Genomic DNA, 23,269 nt, shown 5'->3' with positions numbered 1-23,269 from the left:
CACTGCCAGGTCAATCCAGCCTGGGAGGCTCCCTGCATTTCAGATTCAGCCCATAAAAAGCCCCGTTGTCTGGACCCAGCCCAGGGGGTGGGGGGAGCTGCAGGCAAGTTTGACATCCCTCCCTGCTTTAATGTCAATACTTACATGTTTTACACCACCAGAGAAGACAACATCGCTCAGGGGACTAGAAGGAAGGTCTTCTCCTGGCCTGCAACCCTTTTTGGTAAAGATTGCATTGTTGTCTCTTGTGCCAATGATGAGCTGCTGCAGGCTGGGTGCATTTTGAATCTGTAAGAGATGTAGTAACAAACTTACATGTGTTTTTTTGTTTGGTTGGTTGTTTTTCCACAGTAGTGATTCCACAGCTGCTGCATGGGTGCTTCTATCCCAGGTAGGAGGGGGAAAGAAGCACAAAAAATAAAACACCCCAAAAAGCTTCCCCACTTAACACATGTTCCAATTTTGTGGGGGTGATCGGTGGGGAAAAGGTGTGTTGCGCGTGAGAAAGTGAGGTAGTACAATCAAATACATGCTCCCAAGGTCATAGATTAAAAACTGATAGCAGTGGGAAAGAAGGAGAAGGTCACTTTTAACAGATTTTTGCATTAAAGAGAAAGAGAGTGGGTGGATTTCACCACTAAAGACTAGCAAATATGTGACCTGCATTAACCGCCAAAATCAGCTAATTTACTTTTGCCAATTGTACCCCTGCACCAGAAGGGAGAAGAACTAAGAACATAGACATCAGATAAGATGAAAAGGTACAATTATTTTGAAAGCATACTTCAATCTGTGAACAACAGCTTGAGGAACAGCCAAACTATTATACTCTCATGAGCCAGATTAAATTTAATTCACACTGGTGGGTGTAGCAGCTGCCCTTCATTTCTGATAAATCTAAGAAACAGTTAAGGATAGTGCCAGAATATGCTTTGGGCACATAGCCCTGAGAAAAGCCCAGAAAGAGAGCCTTTTGTCCAAGTGCTGGCTATAAATGGGCATGGAAATGTGTTAAAAGAAACCATCTCCTGTGGTTAGGAAAACAGGACTTCATGCACTCTTTGTAAATTAGCAGGGTTTCATTAAAGAATGACCGGATACTAACAACAGTTCTTCTCCTCCCCAAAACAATCTGCTTGACCATACACTTTAGCTAGTGCTTTTGGAGCCACAAAAAAAAGAAGAGTAACCGTATTGTCTACTCTGCTAAATACAAAGCAAAAACCCTAAAGATGTTAGATGTTATGAGGTACAGTAAATACCAGTGTATCTTGTCATTTGATCTAACCCCCTGCATAAGTTAGACCCCTATGTAGCCTGTTCTTAATATCTGTGCCTGTGTGCACTAAGAAGGCGGTATTCAGTAATACCAACTCTCATGAAAAAATCATGAGACTCCTGATTTCCAAGTCAAATTAACTCCGACTCATGATCTCCTGATAGAGAGGTCAAATCTCAGGATTTTTTCTTCTGGCGCGTGTAGAGAGCGCCAAGCTGGTAAGTCTGTGGAGGAGAAGGGGCAGGAAGAGAGAGAAGGGGCGGGGGCGTGGATCGAGGCCCCCATGGTGAGGGAGGAAGGGAGTGGGGCAGTGGCTGGGCTGAGTGGGACCCCGGGGCCATGGGCAGCTGTCTGTCTGTGTGCATGTGTCCGTGTGTTGGTGTGTCTGTGCGTCTGCCCCTCACGCCCAAGCTGCAGTCCCCCCAGCCCTGCTGCTGCCCCTCACTCCTGACCCACAGTGCCCCACATTTTGCCTGGGTGTGCGGGGACTCCCCCTCCCCAGGCTCCAAGCCCCCCACACCTTCACATATAACCCCTCAAACACACACTTCAAAAACAGCATCTCATGATTTACATTCCAGATCTCTTGATTTTTAGGACTTTGTCTCATGATTTTTGACACAACGGAGTTGGCAATACTGGGTACCTGACTGCTGTTAACATATTGTGTAAGCCTCTTTGAGCCTTGTTTCTGGGTTTTCCATCCGTGTAATAAGGATAAAAAGAAGTCTCCTTTTCCTAGGGATGTTGCAGAGCTTGTTTAATGTTTTTAAAGTACTGTGATATTCTGGCCCGAGAGGCACTAAAATGGCATGTTCTAAATCTTACCTCATGAAGTCATATTTTGCATTGACCAACTGTTACCATCAGAACATTTTCAGTCTTTTCTCAGTTAAATATGCTCGCTTCCCTCACCCCCCACCCCACTTTAACCCATTGGTCAAGCTTGCAGGATGGTAGTACAAACAGTGAAGCTCACTTGAGAGAGCTGGATCTTACCCTTGGGACTAAAGCTCCAAAGGCGTAAGAAAGCAACCAGGGGCAACAGGAAGCTTGGGGGCAGTGGCAACTCCTGGCTGCCCCTGTGCTGCCAGCATGATCGTGCAATTATGGCAGCAACTGATATTTTTCTGCCCCCTAAGTCAGTGCCTGGGGCAGCTGCTGCAGTCGCCCTGTCCTAGTTATGCTACTGTGAAGTCCTACTTTGAAAGACAAAGCTAAGATCAGCATAAGAGGATTCTATATGTGTTGTTTCTCAATTGTATCCAGGTTTTGCTCATGTCCCAAACAAAAAGACTTCCTCCCCTCAAACATCACTCCTGCAGCCTCAGATCTAAAAATGAAAGTGGGTTCCTTAATATTTATGCATTCTGACAAGCAAAAGATTTGTGGGATATATTCTACCCCCAACTAATGTGAGCAACTTATTTTTAAGGGGGGGTTCAGTTGTAACTAAGGACAGAATTTGGCCCAGCCACTGGAACTCCATCAGTAATCCCACTGTTCAGGCATGAATTACAAAGGAATTACCTCACTCCATCTGCATTGTGCTCACTCTACAAATCTAACAGGAGTAGAAAACAGTAATGTATATGTATATTCAAAGCAAATAACTATATCTCAAGAAGTAGGCATGTTAAATTAAGAAAATGTCATTTTGACTGTCAATCTTCAAAACAGAACTACAGTTTGAGATCACTTTAAGACTTCTGGAAGAGGGAATACAAAGAATGAGATCTGAATAAAAGAAAGGTGGCAACCTTGTTTGCACTGATAAAACGAAGATAGCAAATCATACAGGAAATGGCAGATAAGGTGTTGGATAAAAATGAATGAACTAACTACACAGCAAAGTGTGAGACATGATAGATATGTCCACTAGCAAAAAGATTTACAAAAATCAGAATGAAAGAAAATGCAGGAAAAAAAATAAGAAGAGTAATAGCTAAAGAATACATTTAGGAATTGCTGCATGAGTAAAAAAAGCCAGAAGATGGGAAGAAAGATGTGAGTACGACTTTCCCCAGCACCAGAGAACCTAGATAACAATGATACCCACATAAGGGAAAAAAAAGAAATATCAACCAAAACTCCAGTAAAACTTTACCCAAATTAGCCCGAACTCCAGCAGAAGTTCAGGGTTTACAGTCTGAGGGAAACAAGACACTCTTGTTTTTCAGAAGCAAAGCCCTTACTGCACAATCAAGAAATGTTACCCTTCTCTCTCTCTCTAATATAAAGTGCTGGTGTACCTTAAATGCTTGAACATTTTAGGGCCTTAAAGTCATTAAAAATTCCAGGCCTATAGCTGGGGTCTACCATTGATATGCTTGGCAAATTACAGACTCCTCATTCACGCTCAAAACATAACAGGGTGTGTGTTTAGTATTCAGTGGAAACACAGCCATGGTGTGCAGACAATTAGCCCGCTAATTCCACCCATGCTGCTTCTCAGTGCAATGAAACATGGCAATGCTCTTTCAGGGGAAGCATATGTATGTTTTGGTCTCATACAATGAAAAAAAAACCCACCACACTGACAGGGTCAGTCTTTCTGCTTTGAATAATATTTGTAACACTGTTTCAATTAATCCAATTACAAAAAAAACCAGAGCAATTTTGCTTCATTTACACAAGTATAACAGGATTTGTCACACAAAGTCAAGTCATCAGTCCATTGAGTCTTGCATTCTGACTCTGAACCCAAACAGTATTTGAAGTTTTAGAGGAACATGAAAGCAGCAAGGAGACCATGCAAGCTTATACTGAAAGAAGGGAGGGAGGAAAAAGGAAATTTCCTTCCTGATTCCTATTGTGAAAATTGCCCTAAAGCTAGAGCACTTACATAAACGCCTATCATAACAACTTAGTATGTGAAATCTATTTGCTTAAGTGGCTGCGGCAACTCAATGGAGGACTCACCACCTGGAAATTTTCAGTGTATAAAGTTTGACGATTTGGGAGTAAAGTGCATATAAGGCAACAGTTCACTGTTCTACAGCAGTAAAACTTCATATTTCCATCCCCACACAATAAAAAGAGTGAAAGTGTATTTTGTTCACCATTTCAAAGACACCGACAGAGACAAGGCAGTGAGGCACCTTATAAACCAACTTGTTTGCAAAGGCATAAGCTTTCGTGGGCTACAGGCTACTTTATCAGATGTGAATAGACTGTGTAAAATCTGACAAACTGGGGAGTAAGTCTATGGAAAACTAGTGCCTCTCTGAACAAGTTATTTTACAAGGTGTCACACTGCACTGTCTTCTTCCAAACTTCAAACTAACATGGCTAACTACCCTCAAAGATACTAACAGTTAGTGACCAACAAGGGGAGAAGGGCAGAAGACTTTCCTGCCCAAGGGTTCACACAAGAGCCAACAGCTCCCCTTGGCTGATTAGCAAACTACACAAGATGCTCCAAAGGAACCAGCAGCTCTGCTCTGGTCCCCACTTTGTATCATTAGGGCTAAGTACAGGCAATCAAAAAGCCCAAGGCTGAATTAATCAATCTTCACAGGTTAATCTAAACTGCATCGACTGAACCAACAAGTGAGTGAACATATATTCATTTTTGATTCCAGAAATGCAGCCACATGCCTGCAGGGGCCCAGGCCAGAAGCCAGGGGCACTAGAGCATACCTCCCTGCTCACCTGGAGCAGACAGCTTGGGCCAAGGCTAACCCACCCACCCTGAAAAGCGAGGCAGGGTTGTGGGGGAGGTGCAAAGCATCCTGGGATGCTGGGGGACTGAAAGCTAACTTGAATCTGGAGAGAATCTGGAACAGAAGTTCAATAAACTGATTTAACCTAAATCAGTTAAGTCAGATACTACATCTACAAAGTTTATCTTAAACCAGTTTCAGCCACTTTGAAAGTAGTGTATATGCATAGAACTGTCATCGTGTTACAGATTTGAACCAGCTTCCAATCACTTATACCAGTGTAAGTTTTGTCCCTAGCCTAAAGGCTGAAGCAGAGCCAGCAGCAGACTGGAAGCACAATCAGAGCAACCTGATGGCTGGCACAGCATGGGGCAAAGTGATTGCACAGAACTTGCTACCAAGCTTGGTGAATTCCAGCCAAAAAGAAAAATTAAGTCACAAGCAGGAATGATTTTAGTGGCCATCTCAAAGTAATTTTAGCTTTAATAAATCCCATACCATGCCATGACAACCTTCTGTCCCCTAATCATATTCCATTTAAAAACAGCCCTTAAAATTGTAAGGGTCGAGTATATTATTGATTCACATACCCTGCTTGCAATGTTGATGGCCGTGTCAGACTGGCTCCTCCTTTCCCTCCTCCGATTCGCATCCTGGCCATAATCTGTAGTTAGGAGACTCTTGTCAGCCGTCACGTCATCATGGGACTTTGAGATTTCTTAAATGAAGACAAGAAAGAGAGAAATGTTACAAAGTGTCAGCATGGCTAGGAGATTTTGGAGGCTAATCCTATGCTTTTCAGATCTTTTAGACTACACATCTACTATTGCTCTCCTGAGAGGAAGAAATGGATAGGAAAATAAACACCTGCCCCATTTTCTGTAATTACATTCAGCCAATATAAATCCACCCTGCAGTTTCAACTGGAAAATATATTCTTCACTTCCTGTCTTCAGCTTCTGTACAGAGTTATTTCAGGCTACTAAATAAAGTTTCTCACAAAAGTGGCTGAAATTCAGAGGAGGATAAAACAATGATTCATGTGTATAGCTTACATGTTGATTTCCGAAGCACTTTGGGTTCCTTTGAGATAAAAGCTACTACATAAATGCAAGATCATTCTAATAATTTACAGGAGTGCCATAGTGAAAGTTAGGAAGGTGGAGACTATCAAAACAGATCTGAAATATGGAAAAAGTCAGAAACATTGTATACCCAAGCTCCAAGCCAGGCATTTTAAGTCATAGGCATGACTTTAAAATATAAGCAGCCCCATTACCTCAAGTAGGATTACTCATGTGCTTATTGTTATACGTAACTACTTTGCTGAATCAGGACCTCAGTGCAAAGAAAAACTCGTTTCTCAGGGGATTTGTACAGTATTATAGTTAATGCAACAAGACATGGTAATGGAGTGTATCTTTACGGCTTCATATCACTGGCCAAACATATCTGCCAGCACACTCAAAACTTTAAATGTAATGGTTTTCCACATCGTTCACCTCAGAATGCAAATCAGGGGCCCCATTATTTTGGAGGAGTAAGCTCCTTTGTGCTTGTTAGAATTGGAAACTGGAAATCTCAGCAAAAGATACCTTCTGTGCTGCAAACAATAAGCAGATTCTTATGAAGAATTAATAATGTTGCAGTATAAGTGGTGCATAAAATACCAATAGCCATATATAATTCATAGTGGAGAATAATACCTCTTTCTTATAGTGCAAGACATTGACTGCTGTTGAGGGAACCTCACTCAGAAGACCCTATGTGTTTTGATACTCAGAAACAATGGGACTCCAGTGTGTACAACCTTTAAAGCCACTGTGCTACTAAGAACAAAAACCAAGTCAATCAGTCCTCATGTGTTTATTGTACTTAGTTTATACAGTAAACATGTCAGGAGATACATTCACGGTCTCAGTCCTAAATGCAAGTGGATTTTTTGAGTGTGCATTTATAAAAGGTCTGGAGTGACAGAGGGTCTAACCTGAAGGTTTAGTATCAGATTTGGACTTGAGGACATAACTCAATCCCTTCATGCCAGGAAACACAACTTTCTCTGTCTCCTGTCCCCCATGTTTTTGCCCTGATTAAAACAAGAAGCAACAGCCTACACTTTTTTATGGCTAAAGAGATTCTGGTCCTAACTCAAATGGCCAAGGCTTGTATTTTGTCATTGAAAGTCCCAGGTTCAGTCTTGTGATCTATCTACACTTAGAACTATGGAAAAACATAGTGAATTACAGAGGCATAATAAGTCAGCCTGTGCAGATGAAGCAGCTGTTATTTTTCTGCCGTCCCTCTAAGTCAGCTGCTGCCCAGGTCACCTTAGTTATGCTAGAGGTAAATTATTCCATATGCTGTTCTGTGCTGCTGTATCTAGACTGCTTCCAATATGTAAACTGGATGGTTTAAAGCTCACTTGCTTACTTCCATGCTATAGCACACCCTGTGGTGCAGACAGGCCCACTACTACCTTTGGTTATGCACATATGGATTAATCATTTCCTCCATCAGGTGCAGGATGTTTCTAGTATATTAAATAGGAGATATATGGCATTATACATATCAAAATTTGCCTTCTCAATTTACTGAAGAACAGGAGGTAGCATAAGTAAGTAAAAGTGAAAGGAATAAGGACGACAAAGATTATTCAGACTAAAAGAAGAAGAAATGGTTTTACAAAGATACACTCACAGAGAGCTCAAAAGAAGGGGAAAGAGGAGAAAAAGTTTTAAAAATCTGATCAGAAAGAAAATGAAAGCTTTAATGGGTGAAAATCAAACCAATACTTTTAGGCACACTGAGAGCTCAGGCCCTTTGAGTTCACAGACATGAGGCAGGAGCCTAAGTTCCCTATAGTTGGCTTTAAGGGTCACTGGATTAAAAAAATTAAAAAACACAATTGGTGTAGGGAGCAAGGACTGGAATCCAGAACTCCTTTCCCCCAAGGTGAGTGCCCTCATCACTAGGCTCCTGAGTCAGGCTACCTCTTACTTGTTTTCTCTGTGGCCCCATGACTCTTACATTTCTTTGTGCACAATGGCTCCATGTTAATAGGAGTCATGGGGAGTATGCTCAGGCCAGCCAAGCCCCCAGCTTGGTGGTTAGCACACTTCCTTTGGATTTGAACCCCTACAGGCTGAGGATGGCTTAAAACTCAGGTCTCTCACTTCTTGGGCAACTGCTTAAAATACTAGGCTATTATACAAAACATAACCACTATCACCAAATTCCTTGCCACCTTCTCAATGAAGGTCACCATGAGAGTTGTACTGAATGCTTTCAGTGTACACTGAGAATCCAAAACAGCTTCACCTCCATTAAAAATGTGGCACCTCTATACATGTGTAGCACCTGAACATTAGGCCCCTGGCACACATTACAATTGTGGTGCAATTAATGTATTCATCACACCATAAATTGTAACAGAGCTATATTTTCAGCCACTTTATGATGCCATAAACTGGCAAACCAGCCACAAAGATGTTCCCAATGGGGAGAACTGAAGGGCTCCCCTTGCCACAAACCTGGCAACCTTTTCTGTCTTGCCCTGCAAACCCCCACTTTAAAACACGGGGCTGCAGGGAGACAGGATTTGTAAAAGCACAGTTAGGCTAAGGTATGGAGCCCCTGAATAGGGACAGCCTCCCTGATCTTAGAGTCCTGGTACCCCAGGAATACTAAACACCACACACATGCAGCTGGGCTGTCCTGGGGCTGGGCCAACAATCAGTCAATTGTCAGACCAGCCCCAGACAGCCCAAGTCTGGAATCTATTGGGGACTGGCAGCAACCCTGGACTGGGAGACAGCCACTCCCTGCCTGATCTGTGGGATCAGGCTGGGGCAGCTCTGCAGTGACATGGCTGGGATAGGAGGAATTTTCTGCTTTATCTCAAACATCACACATCCTTCCGTGCATATTTGGCATGGCAGGAGGTGTAATGTTTGGGATGGGGCAGAAAATTCTTCAGATCCCAATTGCACCACTGTTTTAACATCTGCCTGGGCCTCAGGTATCTACCAGTACATAGTTTTTCTGCAAAAAACTTTGGCACCTAAGGGGTCTCTTGCATCTAACCAGGTTAGGTGGAGTTTCTATGAATTGCTTTCTTGGACTTTGGCACCCGATTTCTATCCAAGATCCATTTTAAGCATTTACGCTTCTGTGTTAGTCTTGCTTTAGCTCCTCCCATCTTTCAGTGAGGAGAGTAAGGTAATCACAGGTTTACTCAGGGTAGGTGAGATAGATAACCCAACCAAAACAGGGCATATTGCACACCCCATTAATGATTTCACTGCAGTACTTTGTTTCCCCGCCTTTTCTTATCTAAACAACTGCTGCACTTTTAAAAAAAATTTTAAAGTGACTTTAAAAAGTCTTTTTGTTACTTAAAAGGAAATAAGAGATGTCTTGGCTGGCATCATCTGCTTTTCTGCTTGATAAAAGAATAAGTTGAAACACTGATGGAAAACTAGCTGTGCTTTGTGACTGTTCTCAGTGTCAGTCACTACACAGACCCCTTACTGCATGATTCACAAATTGAAATGCCTGACCACTTTGCTTTAAAATGACAAAGCACTAAAAGGCACTTACTTCTAATGTGTGTAGCGAGAGAGAGAAACAAATTTTCCACAGACTTGTTAAAAGTTTTAGCTTGATCAAGTTCCTGCAATAGGAAGAAAAAACAGGTAAAATAGATGTTTTCAAAGTTTCCTATGTTATCTGCCTTTAGAAACTTCAAGTTAAGCATGTGGGTAAGACTGGAAAAAGGGTATCATATTTATCACCATGCAGAAAGGATATCAGATCTGTCAACAAGCATCTATGAACTCATATTTTGTCATGGATGTAAATAATTACCACCAAAGTGTAGAACTGAGGGTGGTTCCTCTGTTACTCTGTAGGTAATTTCCAAAGCACTTTTGTAAATATAAGCAAACAGCATATCTGACTGATTTTTTAAATATTTGCTTTTAAGTTAAGGCAAAAAGGGTGTGTTTACACATCCCCGTATGGTGACGCTGTTACTGTGCCATGCTTTAGTACTTCTTTTTGGAAGTACTAAAGTATAGCGCAGTACGGGTGGTTATTGAGCCATGTACACAGAGCATGGGTAAATTTTGCCACTGCGTCATCGTAGCAGTGCACTATACCTGGGGAGTGCACCGCTATAGCAATGTAGCTAGCAATCACGTGTAGACACATGTGGTCACTACATCGCCATAGCACATCACAGGGTGATTTGTAGATGCAGCCAGAAAGTCTTAACACATCATTTTAAAGCTGCTAAAATGTTTTTAATGTTTCTGGATTCAACTGATCTTTTCAAAGATTGGAAGCAAAGCTAGTCATAATGTTTCATCAAAGTCTGGATAAGAATACACTGAAGAACTTCCTATGAATAGGGATGGTTTCCTGAATTGGGATCCAAAGACCAATCTAAAAGCCCATTCAAGTCGATGGTAATCTTTCAGTTGATTTGAATAGGCATTGGATCAGGGCCTAACACCTGCTAGAACGGGGTGGGCAAAATATGGCCTGTGGGCTGGATCCGTCCCATGAGGCCATTGTATCCGGCCCGCGGGGCCCCTAAAAAATTTAGAAAATTAATATTTATCTGCCCTTGGTTCCTGTAAAAAATGACAGGAACCAGGGGCAGTAGGATGCAGGGGAAGCCTGGTGGGCTCCCACAACATCAGGGCCTGCCCGGCCCTGCCCCCCCATCTGGAAGCCCTAGCAGGGGCTTCTGGTCTGGGACCACATGGCTGCCTTGGCGGTGCCAGAACCTCAGGTAAGGGGGGGAGGGGAGTGGCAGGAAGGGCAGGGGAGGAGCCTGGGGAAAAGTGGCCCGGGGAAAAGCTGAGAACGGGGTGGGAAAAACAGCCCCTCACCTGCCCTGTAGCCGGCACCCCGCATTGCAGCTGCTCACAGCCCGCTTGGGGCTGCCTGTGCCTGCTCCAGACAGCCTCGCAGGCTGCAAGTGGCTGCAGCAGGGAGCGTTGGCCATAGACCGGGGAGGGGCCGCTTTTCCCTGCGCTCAGCTTTTCTCTGGGCTCATTCTCGGCACAGAGGAGAGCAGCCCCTCCCCTGCCCCGTGCCCAGCGCACTGCAGCTGCTCGCAGCCCATGCAGGGTTATCCTGAGCTGGCACAGGCAGCCCCAGGCAGGCTGCGAGCGGCTGCAGCGCGAGGTACCAGGCACGGGGCAGGTGAGGAGCCGCTTCCCCCCCACCCCTGCGCTTAGCACCACCTTGTAAGCTGGCCCCACTTCCAGCCTGGGCCCTGCGCTGGCTCTGGTTTCACCCATTGGGGCTGCGCATGGCGACAGCAGCTGCAGCCCCCCCTGCTTGCTGCGCCGGGTAGTGTTTGCCACTGTTGCCTCTGGGCTGCCTAACGTGTGAGCTCCTTGTGGGCAGCAGCAGCCAACACTGCCTGGCACGGCAAGTTGGGGGGCTGCAGCTGCTGCCACCAATGGGCAAGACTGTAGCCAGCGCAGAGCCCAGGCTGGCAGCAGGGCCAGGTTACAAGCTGGTGCTGAGTGAGGGGAAAAGCAGCCCCTTGCTCGCCCTGTGGCTGGCACCCCATCTGTAGCTGCTTGCAGCCCACGTGGGGCTGCCTGTGCCTGCTCCAGACAGCCCCACATGGGCTAGCGAGTGCCTGCAGCAGGGAGCACCGGCCATGGGGCAGGTGAGGGGCCACTTTTCCCCGCACTCAGCACCAGCTTCTTCCCTTCTGGCGAGCAGGGGGTCGGGGCTGTGTGCTGCCCCCTGCCTGTACTGTGGGGCTGGTGGGCACTGGGTGTGAGTGGGCGTGGAAGCCAGCAGGAACATGGGCCCCACACCCGTGTCCCAGGGCCAGTGCCTGCAGGGCCCAGAGCAGGGTGGCAGGAGCACAGGGTCCCAGCCGGCAGGGACTCTATGGAGCTGGGCCAACTCCCCCCTTTCCCTGCTGGTGCAGCCCAGCCCAGCTCCACAGACACCTGCCAGCCTGTGCCCTGCTTTGGGCTCCACCGGTGCTGGCCCTGGAACATTGGTCCCAAGACATTGGGACATTGGTCCCAAGATGATGACCAGGGGGTGGGGCAACCCATGCAGCCCTCAACAGCCTGCCAAACTGGGTAAGCGGCCCTCCACCCAAAATAATTGCCCGCCCCTGTGCCAGAAACTGTGATGCAAATAACAACTATCAAAATCCATCTGCTCTTCATTCATTTCTGCAGGAGATATAATGTGCACTAAGAAGGTGGTGACTAATGAAGTAAGTCCCTTAAGGCACACTAACCTGCCTCACACTGGCAACCCCTCATAAAGGAAAGTGATAAAGGAACTAAAAGCATCATGAATATTACAGTTTAGCTATTTATTGCAATATAAAAGATACTGATATCTGCTACACTTCTGTGACTGGCCCATTGCAACCTAAGAGACATCTTACATGGTGGCACATATATACATTACCGTTGTGTTTTTTCCCGCCGTGGATTCAGTAAAGGGAGGTGGAGTAGGGGGAACCACAGATATTTTACTAGGAGAAGAAAACAAGAAAAAAGACAAAAGAATGATATATATACACACCGCATGTATTTGCAATGCTGTCATAGCTACAGCTGCTCCCACATTTTTCTCTTTCCTGCAATTTCAGAACTCTGTCTGAGAGATGCAGCACAGAATTTGCAGCCTGGAAAAGTGGGCTCTAAGCTGGCATGGGCTGGTCCAGCTGGTATAAAGTTGTGAGGGCTTAAGTTACTGCAGTCTTCCCAGACTGCTATGTAGACAGCAGTGAACATGCTCCAGCCTCACTGCTGGCACATGCTTCCTACCCCAACCATGCCTCTTCCTGCCACCTGCACCGGAGCTTCTGAAGGGAACCACAGAAGACAGCCCTATGGCAGACTTCCAAAGGCCTTGTACAAGAGAAATTATCTCCTAGTTGGATTCAGGACTCTTACCGTATATAAAAAAGAACAGGTAAGGATCTCCTACTTGATCCTGCAATCCTAACACAATCCAAACCCTCAATGCACTTTCTCTATGATTGTCTTCTGTCCCTTCTAAGTCTTGAGTACTTACATGACTCTCATTACGGTTGTATCCAGTCATCTACAAGTTTCCTGGTGGCAAACCTATATCCCACCAGAAGCGCTTTGTTTGGCTTTGAATTGTATCTATTTTTATTTACTAATTTTAAAGGAACAGGGTGCCATTCACAAGACATACATTTTATGGGATGAATATAGTGGTTCCTTTATACACATATTATTAGTACTACTTTCAACAGGGCAGTGCCCCAATTTAACACAGTACTTGCTTGAAATCAACTGGTATGCTCACATGCTTGGCACACGCTGATAAACCTTAACAAATACAGACACTCCTATCTAATATTTATTCTAAAACTAACAAAAGGCAAAAATCTTTCTAGCTAGGTTACTGAGTGCCTGTACCTTTATTGTCTGTCTTAATTATTATTTTGAACCCCAGTCATTTAAATATAAGCTGTAAATGTAAAAGATCACAGCAAAAAAAAAAAAAAAAATTCCCACAATTTCCCAAAATTAAAGCAAGGAAATTCTTTAGCTAAAATAGGATTCTTTCTACTGTTCACTGTGGCTAAGTACAGACAGTCAAAAAGCCTGAGGCTGAATTGATTCAATTTTCTCAGGTTAGTCTAAGCTGTGTAGATTGAACTGATAAGCAAGTGAACAGACATTCACTTTTGATTCTGGAAATGTAACCAAATGCCTGCAGTGGCACAGGCCAAAAGCCGGGGGGTACTAGAATATGTCTCCCTGCTTGGTTGGAGCGAACAGCTTGGGCCAAGCCTAGCCTGCCCACCCTGCAAGGGGGATTTGTGGGGGAGGTACAAAGCATCCTGGGATGCTGGGGGACTGTAAGTTAACTTGAATCTGGAGGGGATCTGGGACAGAAGGCCAATAAACTGATTTAACCTAAATCAGTTAAGTCTGATACTACATCCATCCAGGCTTATCTTAAACTGGTTTTGACCATTTTGAAAGTGATGTATGTGCACTGAACTTCCGTTGCGTTACAGATTTGAACCAGTTTCCAATCACTTGTGTGTAGCTTTCAATCATGGTTTATGTGTAATTTCTGTCTCTAGTCTGGGTCTTTTCACTAGGGTGCACAAAAACCAAAAGACCATTAAACTTTCTATGACATTACTTAGCTAGATTCCAAGTTTTATTAATCTTTAGATATGCTGTTTTAGGAATCAGAAAAGTTAAGCTGTTGGCTGTTTTATATAATATAATAGCCTCAGTGTCCTAGGACATTTTGTTCTCCAAGTCTTACCTCAGTTTCTGATAGGATTTCAAGAGCTTTGCCCCAGTTGTTTCACATCTACCTATAAAGGGAAAAAAAAGACACAAACACAGTAGTCAGTAGCAATAACCTAATAGTGATACTATAACACTTTTCAGATACAGAGTGCTTTCAGGCAATGGGCTAAATTTCCAGAAGTTCATGCATATGCAAACTATTTTGAGATGTACTTCTTGCAATTGGCCAGCACAACCCCCAAGCACACTTAAATCCCATCTATGCCAAAAAAACCCTATAGTATTAATTTATCTCATCCTCTCCTCAGAGATATTTTAGTAACAATAATAATCTCAAACTCAGATAAATGATCTCCAGCAATTGCTAGACAGTGGGCCTAGCAGTCTGAGAATTTACTGGGACCTGATTAGCACATAGGTCATGGACTAGGCCACTGAATGGAAGTAATTTTGACCTATAAACCAAAAACTCAATAAAAGACTAACAGCTTGCTTTAATCAGATGCTACAAGTATACCAAAGTAAGCTGTTGTCTGTGAAAGCCTATGCTTCTTTGAATTAAACTATAAGGTACCCTCTGCCTGACTTGAGACTAATATGTCTTACTGGAGCATTCATGCTAGAAGCCTGTTCACCTTTTATAAGGCTGTTTTAGTTTTTCACACAGTAGGTTTGAACAAGTATAAATATGCACAAATAATTCCCAAACACTCTGGTCAGCTAGCTCACCCAATCACAGAGCAGAAGCAAAATCACATGATTTAGGGGACCACTCACAAGACAAAGAACAACAGCAACGACTAGTTTAGTCACAAATTAAATAAAAATTACAAACTGTTCATGAATAATTTCATAGTTTCACAGTTTCATAGTAGCTAGGGTCAGGAGGGACCTGAACAGATCATCTAGCCTGACCCCCTGCCACAGGCAGGAATGAATGCTGGGTTCACAAGACCCCAGACAGGTGATCATCCAACCTCCTCTTGAATTTGCCCAAGGTAGGGACGAGGACCACTTCCCTGGGAAGCTGGTTCCAGATTTTGGCCACCCTAACTGTAAAATATTGCCTTCTGATCTCTAACCTAAACCTATTCTCCATCAGCTTATGACCATTGTTCCTTGTCACCCCAGGTGGTGCTGGGGAGAAAAGGGCTCTACCTATTTGCTGCTGACCTCCCCTGAGGAGCTTGTAGGCAGCCACCAGGTCCCCCCTCAGCCTCTTCTTGCTGAGGCTGAACAGGTTCAGGTCCTTCAGTCTCTCCTCGTAGGGCCTGTCCTGCTGCCCTCTCACCAAGCTGGTGGCCCTCCTCTGAACCCTCTCTAGGTTGGCCACATCCCTTTTGAAGTGCGGTGCCCAGTACTGGACACAGTACTCCAACTGTGGCCTGACCAAAGTCACATAGAGAGGGAGTATCACCTCTCTGGACTGTCTTGAGATGCACCTTTGGATGCATGACAAGGTATGGCTGGCCTTGCTGGCTGCGGTCTGGCATTGGTGGCTCATGTTCATCTTGGAGTCAATAATGACTCCAAGATCCCTTTCCGCCTCTGTACTTTCAAGAAGGGAACTCCCCTGCCTGTATGTATGCTGGGGATTCCTTCTCCCAAGGTGCAGCACCCGCATTTGTCTACGTTGAACCCCATCCTATTCTCGTCTGCCCACTTTTGTAGTCTGTCTAAATCTAGTTGCAGCCTCTCTCTCCCTTCAAGTGTGTCCACCTCACCCCACATCTTCCTGTCATCAGCAAATTTGGACAGCGCGCTTTCCACCCCCTCATTCAAGTCGCTGATGAAGATGTTAAACAGTGCGGGCCCGAGGACCGAGCCCTGGGGGACCCCACTGCGCACATCTCGCCAGGTTGAGTACGACCTGTCCACCACTACTCTCTGGGTGCGCCCCATCAGCCAATTTTTTACTCATCCAACTGTGCAAGCATCAATGCCACAGTCGCTTAATTTATTGATGAGGATGGGGTGAGAGACAGTGTCAAAGGCCTTCTTAAAGTCTAGAAAGACTACGTCCACGGCGACACCATCATCCAAGGATTTCGTTACCTGGTCATAAAAGGCAATCGGGTTGGTCAGGCAGGACCTGCCTTTGATGAACCCATGCTGATTGCCCCTGAGCATGATCTCCCCTGCAGGCCCCCCACAGATGTGCTCCTTGATGATTTTCTCCAAGATCTTCCCAAGCACTGAGGTGAGGTTTACAGGACTATAGTTACTTGGGTCCTCCTTCTTCCCTTTCTTGAAAATTGGGACCACATTAGCCAGTTTCCAATCCCCTGGCACCTGGTGAGATGACCACGAATGCTCACACAGCCGGGTCAAGGGCTCCGCAATGACCCCTGCCAGCTCCCTCAACACCCTTGGGTGGAGGGCATCTGGACCTGCAGATTTAAAAATGTCCAGCCCTTCCAGAAGATCCCTAATTACATCTGCACTGACTGAAGGCCTGACAGAGCTATCCCCAAGATTGTCCCTACCTCTGGTAGGTGAGATATCCCGGTCCCTGTTCAAGAAAACAGAGACAAAGAAACTGTTAAAAATATCAGCTTTCTTGTCTCACGTAGCCACAAGATTACCGTTTGCATCTTGCAGGGGCCCTATATTGCCTGGTGCCCTCTTCTTGCTCCCAATGTACTTGAAAAAGGACTTTTTGTTGTCTTTAATCCTGGACGCTAGCCTGAGTCCCATCTCTGCCTTGACCTTCCTAATAGCCCTCCTATACTCACGGACCGAGGCATTCCTGAATGCCCTTGCTGAGCCTAGGGGGTTTCTGAGCACTCTTATCCCGCTTGCTTCTCTCAGGGACTGTTATCCTTTGGGCCTGGAGGATCGCCCCCTTAAGGTACGACCATCCCTCGTGGACTCCCATCTCTTCTATCTTCTGGGCCCTCAGTGCCTCCCCGACTAGTCTCCTAAGCTCATTGAAGTTGGCCCTTCTGAAGTCAAGGGCTTTAGCCTTGGTGTAAGCCCTTGACGCCCTGCATTGGATAGTGAAATCCAGCAGGTGATGATCACTGTTGCCCAGGTGGTAAAGGACCTGCAGTCCCCTCACCAAGTCATCCCCCATGGCCAAGACCAGGTCCAGCAAGGCGTTACCCCTATTGGGGCTGTGCACTTCCTGGATAAGATGAAGGTCCTGTATTACAGCCAGGAACCTACGCGAGCGGTCAGACCTGGCTGTCTGCTCCTCCCAGCAAATGTCTGGGTAGTTTAGGTTGCCCATGACAATAACATCCCTTGACCTAACCACCTCCATAAGCCGACTGGAGAAGTCCTGATCCAGTTCTTCCCCCTAGTTGGGTGGTCTGTAGTAGACACCCACCGTAAGGTCCCTTTCACCACACCCCCCTTAATTAATTAAAAAACAGAAAAGGGTTAAATTTACTATATAAATGGGAAACTGAAAATAATTGGCTCAAAGTTATTGCTAAATCTCTCTTAATACTATCAGCATGTAACCAATAATGCAGCTTTACGGTATTATTGTGCTTTGTTTTGCAAAAGATGCATCATTAAAAATAATTATATATAAAGTAAATCAGCTTTAAACATGAGGGCTTGATGTTGGTAATAACAGCAATAATTTTTCTTCATGTCATAATGCTTAACAAGTGCCCTTGGTATAATGCAGGTTTGACAATCAATGTCTATTATCAATGAGTAATGCCTAGTATCTTGGTTTATTAATGCCTGAAATTACTTTTTAGCCTACCAATTTATTATTTAGTAAAAGCAGCCTATCATTTTTTATGAAAAGGGGTTGCTTAAATCATAGTTCAGTGCTAAAAACATTAATAGAAGTATTGGCATAAGAGTATAACTTTTTAAAGTCTGCAATATGGTAAAAGATGCAGTACTTGCTAATCAATTCACAGTGTTATATAGCAAGCAAGCATCTAATTTGCATTACATTATCAGGCCAAAAGAGGGCACTCTTTCTACAGGCTTGGAAGATTACTAAGTATAATGCAGAATTTCAAATATCTACAAAGATAAAATCATACAAGATGGTGAATATCTTCAATTCCTGTCGATTTCATGCTTTGTAAGATCAGGTCCCATGTCTGGGAATAACAGAAGATACTTATCCTTGTATTTTGGACAGATTGTTAGAATTAGCCTCAACAAACTTCCTCTGAAGAAAAAATGAGATCAAAGCATAACACTACCAAACTCCATTGCCTTGAACAGTGCAGGTTGATTCACCTTCTTAAACTGGGAAAGTGAAAATTGTCCAGCAGGGGATTTAGTGGCATCTACAAATAACCTCTGGATTATTTTTTTAGCAAGGAGAAGTATTATTGCTCAGGGCTTTGTTTTTGTTTTTTTAATTTTGCCAGGCAGCAGCTTTCAAAGATCACCTGTCTTGTGACATTCTTGTCACCAAACTAAGGAAATACAGACTAGACAACGGTGGATACATAACTTGTTGGTGGAAAAAATCGTGCTCAGTAAGTAGTCATCAATGGCTCAATGTCTATTTGGGAGGAGATAAACTAGATTCGCTGGGGGATGGAGACCAAAGCCCTGAGGTAAGTGGGGAAGTGGGTGACCTGGATGAAGAGTAAGTAAGAAGGGGCAATAGGGGTGGTGTTCTCATTCTTCCTGAGAAATCGGGGCAATTGACTATTTACCTCAGGTGTCTGTACAGGAATGCACAGAGCCTGGGAAACAAGCAGGAAGACTTGGAAGTCCTTGCACAGTCACAGCATTATGACATGATTGGAATAACACAGACTTGTTGGGAGCTCGCATAACTGGAGCACTATCATGGATGGGTACAAAATGTTCAGGAAGGACAGGTAGGAGAGAAGAGGAGAAGTTGCAGTTTATGTAAAAGAGCTGTATGATTTGTCAGACCTCCAGTATGAAACTGGAGACGGGCCTGTTGAAAGTCTCTGGGTTAGGGTCAGAGCAATAGGGAGAGCAATAAGGATGGTGTTGTGGTAGGGGTCTGCTATAAGCCACCAGACCAGGAGGATGAGGTGGACAAGGCTTTCTTCAAACAGCTAGCAGAAGTTTCACAATCACAAGCTCTCTTATGGGGGACTTCAATCACCCTGACATCTGCTGGGAGCGCAATACAGCAGTGCGCAGGCAATCCAGGAATGTTTTGGAGAATGCTAGGGACAACTTCCTTGTGCAAGTGCTGGAAAAGCCAACTAGGGGCTGTGCTCTTCTTGACCTGCTGCTCATAAAGAGGGAAGAATTGGTAGGGAATGTAGAAGTGGATGGGAACTTGGTCAGCAGTGACCACAAGGTGATTGAGTTCAGGATCCCGAGAAAAGAAAGGATGGAGAGCAGCAGTCCAGGACCCTGGACTGTTAAAAAAAAGTTAACTTCGACTCAGGGAACTCATGGGCAGGATCCCCTGGAAAGCCAGTTTGACAGGGAGAGGAGTCCAGGAGAGTTGTGTGTACTTTAAAGAAGCCTTACTGAGAGTGTAGGAACAAAACATCCCAATGTGCAGAAAGACTAGCAAGTATGGCAGAAGACCACCTTGGCTTAGCAGGGAACTCTTCAGTAAATTAAATCACAAAAAGAAAGTTTATAGGAAGTGGAAACTTGACAAACAACCAGGGAGGAGTATAAAAGTATTGCTCAGGCATGGAGGGATGAAGTCAGGAAGGCCAAAGCACAACTGGAATTGCAGCTAGCAAGGGATCTGAAGAGTACCAAGAAGGGTTTCTACAAGTTTGTTAGTAGCAATAGGAGGCTCAGGGAAAATTTGGGTCAGTTACTGAATGGGGAGGCAACCTTGTGACACAGAATGTAGAAAAGGCTGAAGTAGTCAAAGACTTTTTTATCTCAGTCTTCACAGGGAAGGGCAGCTCCCAGACTACTGCACCTGGCAGCACAGTTTGGGGAGGAAATGACCAGCCAACAGTGGTAAAAGAACAAGTTAGGGACTATTTTAAAAAGCTGGACATATACAAATCCATGGGGCTGGAAGGGATGCACCTGAGGGTGCACAAGGAGTTAGCTGATATGATTGCAGAGCCACTGACCATCAGCTTTGCAAAATCATGGTGATAAGGAGAGGTCCCGGATAATTGGAAAAAGGTAAACATAGTGCCCATATTTAAGAAAGGGAAAAAGGAGGATCCAGGGAACTACAAACCAGTCAACTTTGCAGATCCTCAAGGAATCCATCTTGAAGCACTTAGAGGAGAAGAGGGTGATTAGGAACAGGCAGCATGGATTCACCAAGAGCAAGTCATGCCTGATCAACCTGATTGCCTTCTATGATGAGATGACTGGCTCTGTTGGCACAAGGAGACCAGTGGATGTGGTAAATATTTCTTTTAGCAATGATTTTGATATGGTCTCCCACAACATTCTCACAGGCAAACTAAGGAAATATGGGCTGGATAAATGGACTGTAAGGTGGATAGAAAACTGGCTGGAGCATCAGTCTCAGAGGGTAGTAATTAATGGCCCAATCTCTAGTTGGCAGCCAGTATCAAGTGGAGTGCCCCAGGGGTCAGTCCTGGGGCCAGTTTTTCATAGATTTCATTGACATTAGGGCTGGAAGGGACCTCGGAAGATCTTCAAATGCAGCCCCCTGCCCCAGGGGCAGGAAGTCAGCAGGGGTCATAGGATCCCAGCAAGATAAATATCCAAATGTCTCTTGAAGGCATTCAAAATAGGCGCTTGAACCACCTCCCGCGGCAGTCTATTCTAAACCTTGGAGGCTTGGACAGTAAAGAAGTTCTTCCTTATGTCCAGCCTGAAATGGTCACAGAGCAGTTTGTGACTGTTTGATCTTGTCATCCCTTGGGGCGCTCTGGTGAACAAACGTTCCCCCAGATCCTGGTGAACATCCCTGACAAACTTATAGGTGGCCACCAGATCACCCCTAAGCCTGCGCTTTTCCAGGCTGAAGAGTCCCATAGCTCTCAGCCTCTCTTCATAAGGTCTGTTTTCCTGATCTCTGATCATGTGTGTGGCTGTCCTCTGGATTCTCTCAAGCTTTTCCACATCCTTTTTGAATTGTGGAGCCCAAAACTGGATGCAGTACTCCAGCTGTGGCCCCACCAAGGCCGAGTACAACGGGAGAATGACATCCTGGGATTTGTTTGAGAAGCGTCTATGGATGCAAGCCAGCATTTTGCTCGCTTTACTAGCCACAGCATCCCATTGAAGGCTCATGTTCATCTTGTGGTCAATTGTGACCCCCAAGTCCCTTTCGTCCGTAGTGCTAACCAGCGTAGCACTGCTGATCCTGTAAGCATGCTGCAAGTTTTTCTTCCCAAGGTGGAGAACCTTGCATTTTTCGGTGTTAAACACCATCAGGTTCTCACCCACCCATTTTCTGAACCTGTCAAGGTCAGCCTGGATCACCCTTCTATCCTCAGGTGTGGATGCTTTACCCCAAAGTTTGGTGTCATCGGTGAACTTGGCCAGTCCGCTTCTGACGCCAATGTCTACATCATTAATGAAGATGTTGAATAATATAGGTCCAAGGACAGAGCCTTGAAGGACCCCACTGGTCACAGCACACCACAACGATTGATTCCCAACCACCACACTCTGGGTTCGAGCCAATTCTCCAGCCAGTTGACCGTGGTGAAGCCGAGGCCGCAGTTGGCCAGTTTTGCTAAAAGGTGATCATGGGATACCAGATCAAAGGCTTTTTTAAAGTCAAGATATATGACATTAGTCTCTTCCCCCTTGTCCAGGTGATAGGTCACCTGGTCGTAAAAGGAAATAAGATTGGTCAAGCAAGACCTACCCGCGACAAACCCGTGCTGGCTATCCTTCAGGATTTTGCCATCAGCCACTCTGTTGAGAATGGTCTCTTTGATAATCTTTTCTAGGATCTTCCCCCTTTTGTTCAATGTCTTCATCAACAACCCAGAAGATGGCATAGAGCACACTCTCAGCAAATTTGCAGATGACACCAAGCTGTGGGCAGTAATAGATATCACGGAGGGTATGGCTAGGCTTCAGAGGGACCTAGACAAATTGGAGGATTGGTCCAAAAGAAATCTCAGGAGATTCAACAAGGACAAGTGCAAAGTCCTGCACTTAGGAGAGAACAATCCCATGCACTGGTACAGATTGGGGGCTGACTGGCTGGGCTGCAGCTCTGCAAAAAAGGACCTGGCAGTTACAGTGGACAATAAGCTGAATATGAGCCAACAGTGTGCCCTTGTTGCGAAGAAAGCTAACACCATACTGGGCTGCATTAGTAGGTGTGTTGCCAGCAGGTCAAAGGAAGTGAGTATTCCCCTCTATTCAGCACTGGTGAGGCTACATATGGAGTACTGTGTTTGCTACAGAAAAGATGTGGACAAAGTGGAGAAAGTCCAGCAGAAGGCAACAAAAATGGTGAGGGGACTGGAGCACATGACTTCTGAGGAGAGGCTGAGGAAACTGGGCTTATTTAGTCTGGAGAAGACAAAGAGTGAGAGGGGATTTAATAGTAGCCTTCAACTACCTGAAGGGAGGTTCAAAAGAGGACGGAGTTAGACTGTTCTCAGTGGTGGCAGATGACAGAACAAGGAGCAATGGTCTCAAGTTGCAGCAAGGGAAGTTTAGGTTAGATATTAGGAAGAATTTTCTCACTACGAGGGTAGTAAAATACTGGAACAGGTTACCCAGAGAGGTGGTGGAAGCTTCATCTTAAGAGATTTTTAAGACCTAGCTAGAAAAAGCTTTGGCTGGGATGATCTGGTTGGGGTGGTCCTGCTTTGAGCAGGGGGCTGGACTAAATGACCTCATGAGGTCCCTTTCAACCCTAACTTTCTATGATTCCAATGGGATTTCTGTGGTAGCCAGAACCAGAGGGGTTAAATCAAAAAATATATGCTCTTGGAAGCATCTGGTAATTGTCTGAGTTAAGATTAGCTAATGCAAAGCTTGTAAGTTTGCAACCTGCAAGTGGAATGTGTCTGTCACCATTTAACCAAAGTGTTGAATCTAACTGTTTGCACTGATCATGGGACCACTGAGCCCCAAAAATAAGCAGAGCTACAATATTAGCTGATCTAACAGGTTTTTTAAAGGTC

General features: G+C 44.9%; 1 protein-coding gene across 3 annotated transcripts in view; it reads right to left on the bottom strand.

The window, feature by feature from the left end:
• Positions 1 to 23,269, bottom strand: part of SYTL3 (synaptotagmin like 3) — a 68,405-nt gene that overhangs the window by 16,901 nt on the left and 28,235 nt on the right. For all 3 annotated transcript variants that reach the window (XM_059714524.1, XM_059714522.1, XM_059714525.1), the window contains 5 exons: positions 14,260 to 14,311; positions 12,406 to 12,472; positions 9,544 to 9,616; positions 5,535 to 5,662; positions 145 to 288 (listed from right to left, as the gene is read on the bottom strand). In XM_059714524.1, coding sequence (XP_059570507.1) covers positions 145 to 288; positions 5,535 to 5,662; positions 9,544 to 9,616; positions 12,406 to 12,472; positions 14,260 to 14,311 — 464 coding nt within the window. The remainder of the gene's footprint in view (positions 1 to 144; positions 289 to 5,534; positions 5,663 to 9,543; positions 9,617 to 12,405; positions 12,473 to 14,259; positions 14,312 to 23,269) is intronic.

Source organism: Alligator mississippiensis, chromosome 1 (genome assembly GCF_030867095.1).
Source record: "Alligator mississippiensis isolate rAllMis1 chromosome 1, rAllMis1, whole genome shotgun sequence".
Classification (NCBI taxonomy): Eukaryota; Metazoa; Chordata; order Crocodylia; family Alligatoridae; genus Alligator; species Alligator mississippiensis.
This window is presented reverse-complemented; position numbering and strand designations above follow the sequence as displayed.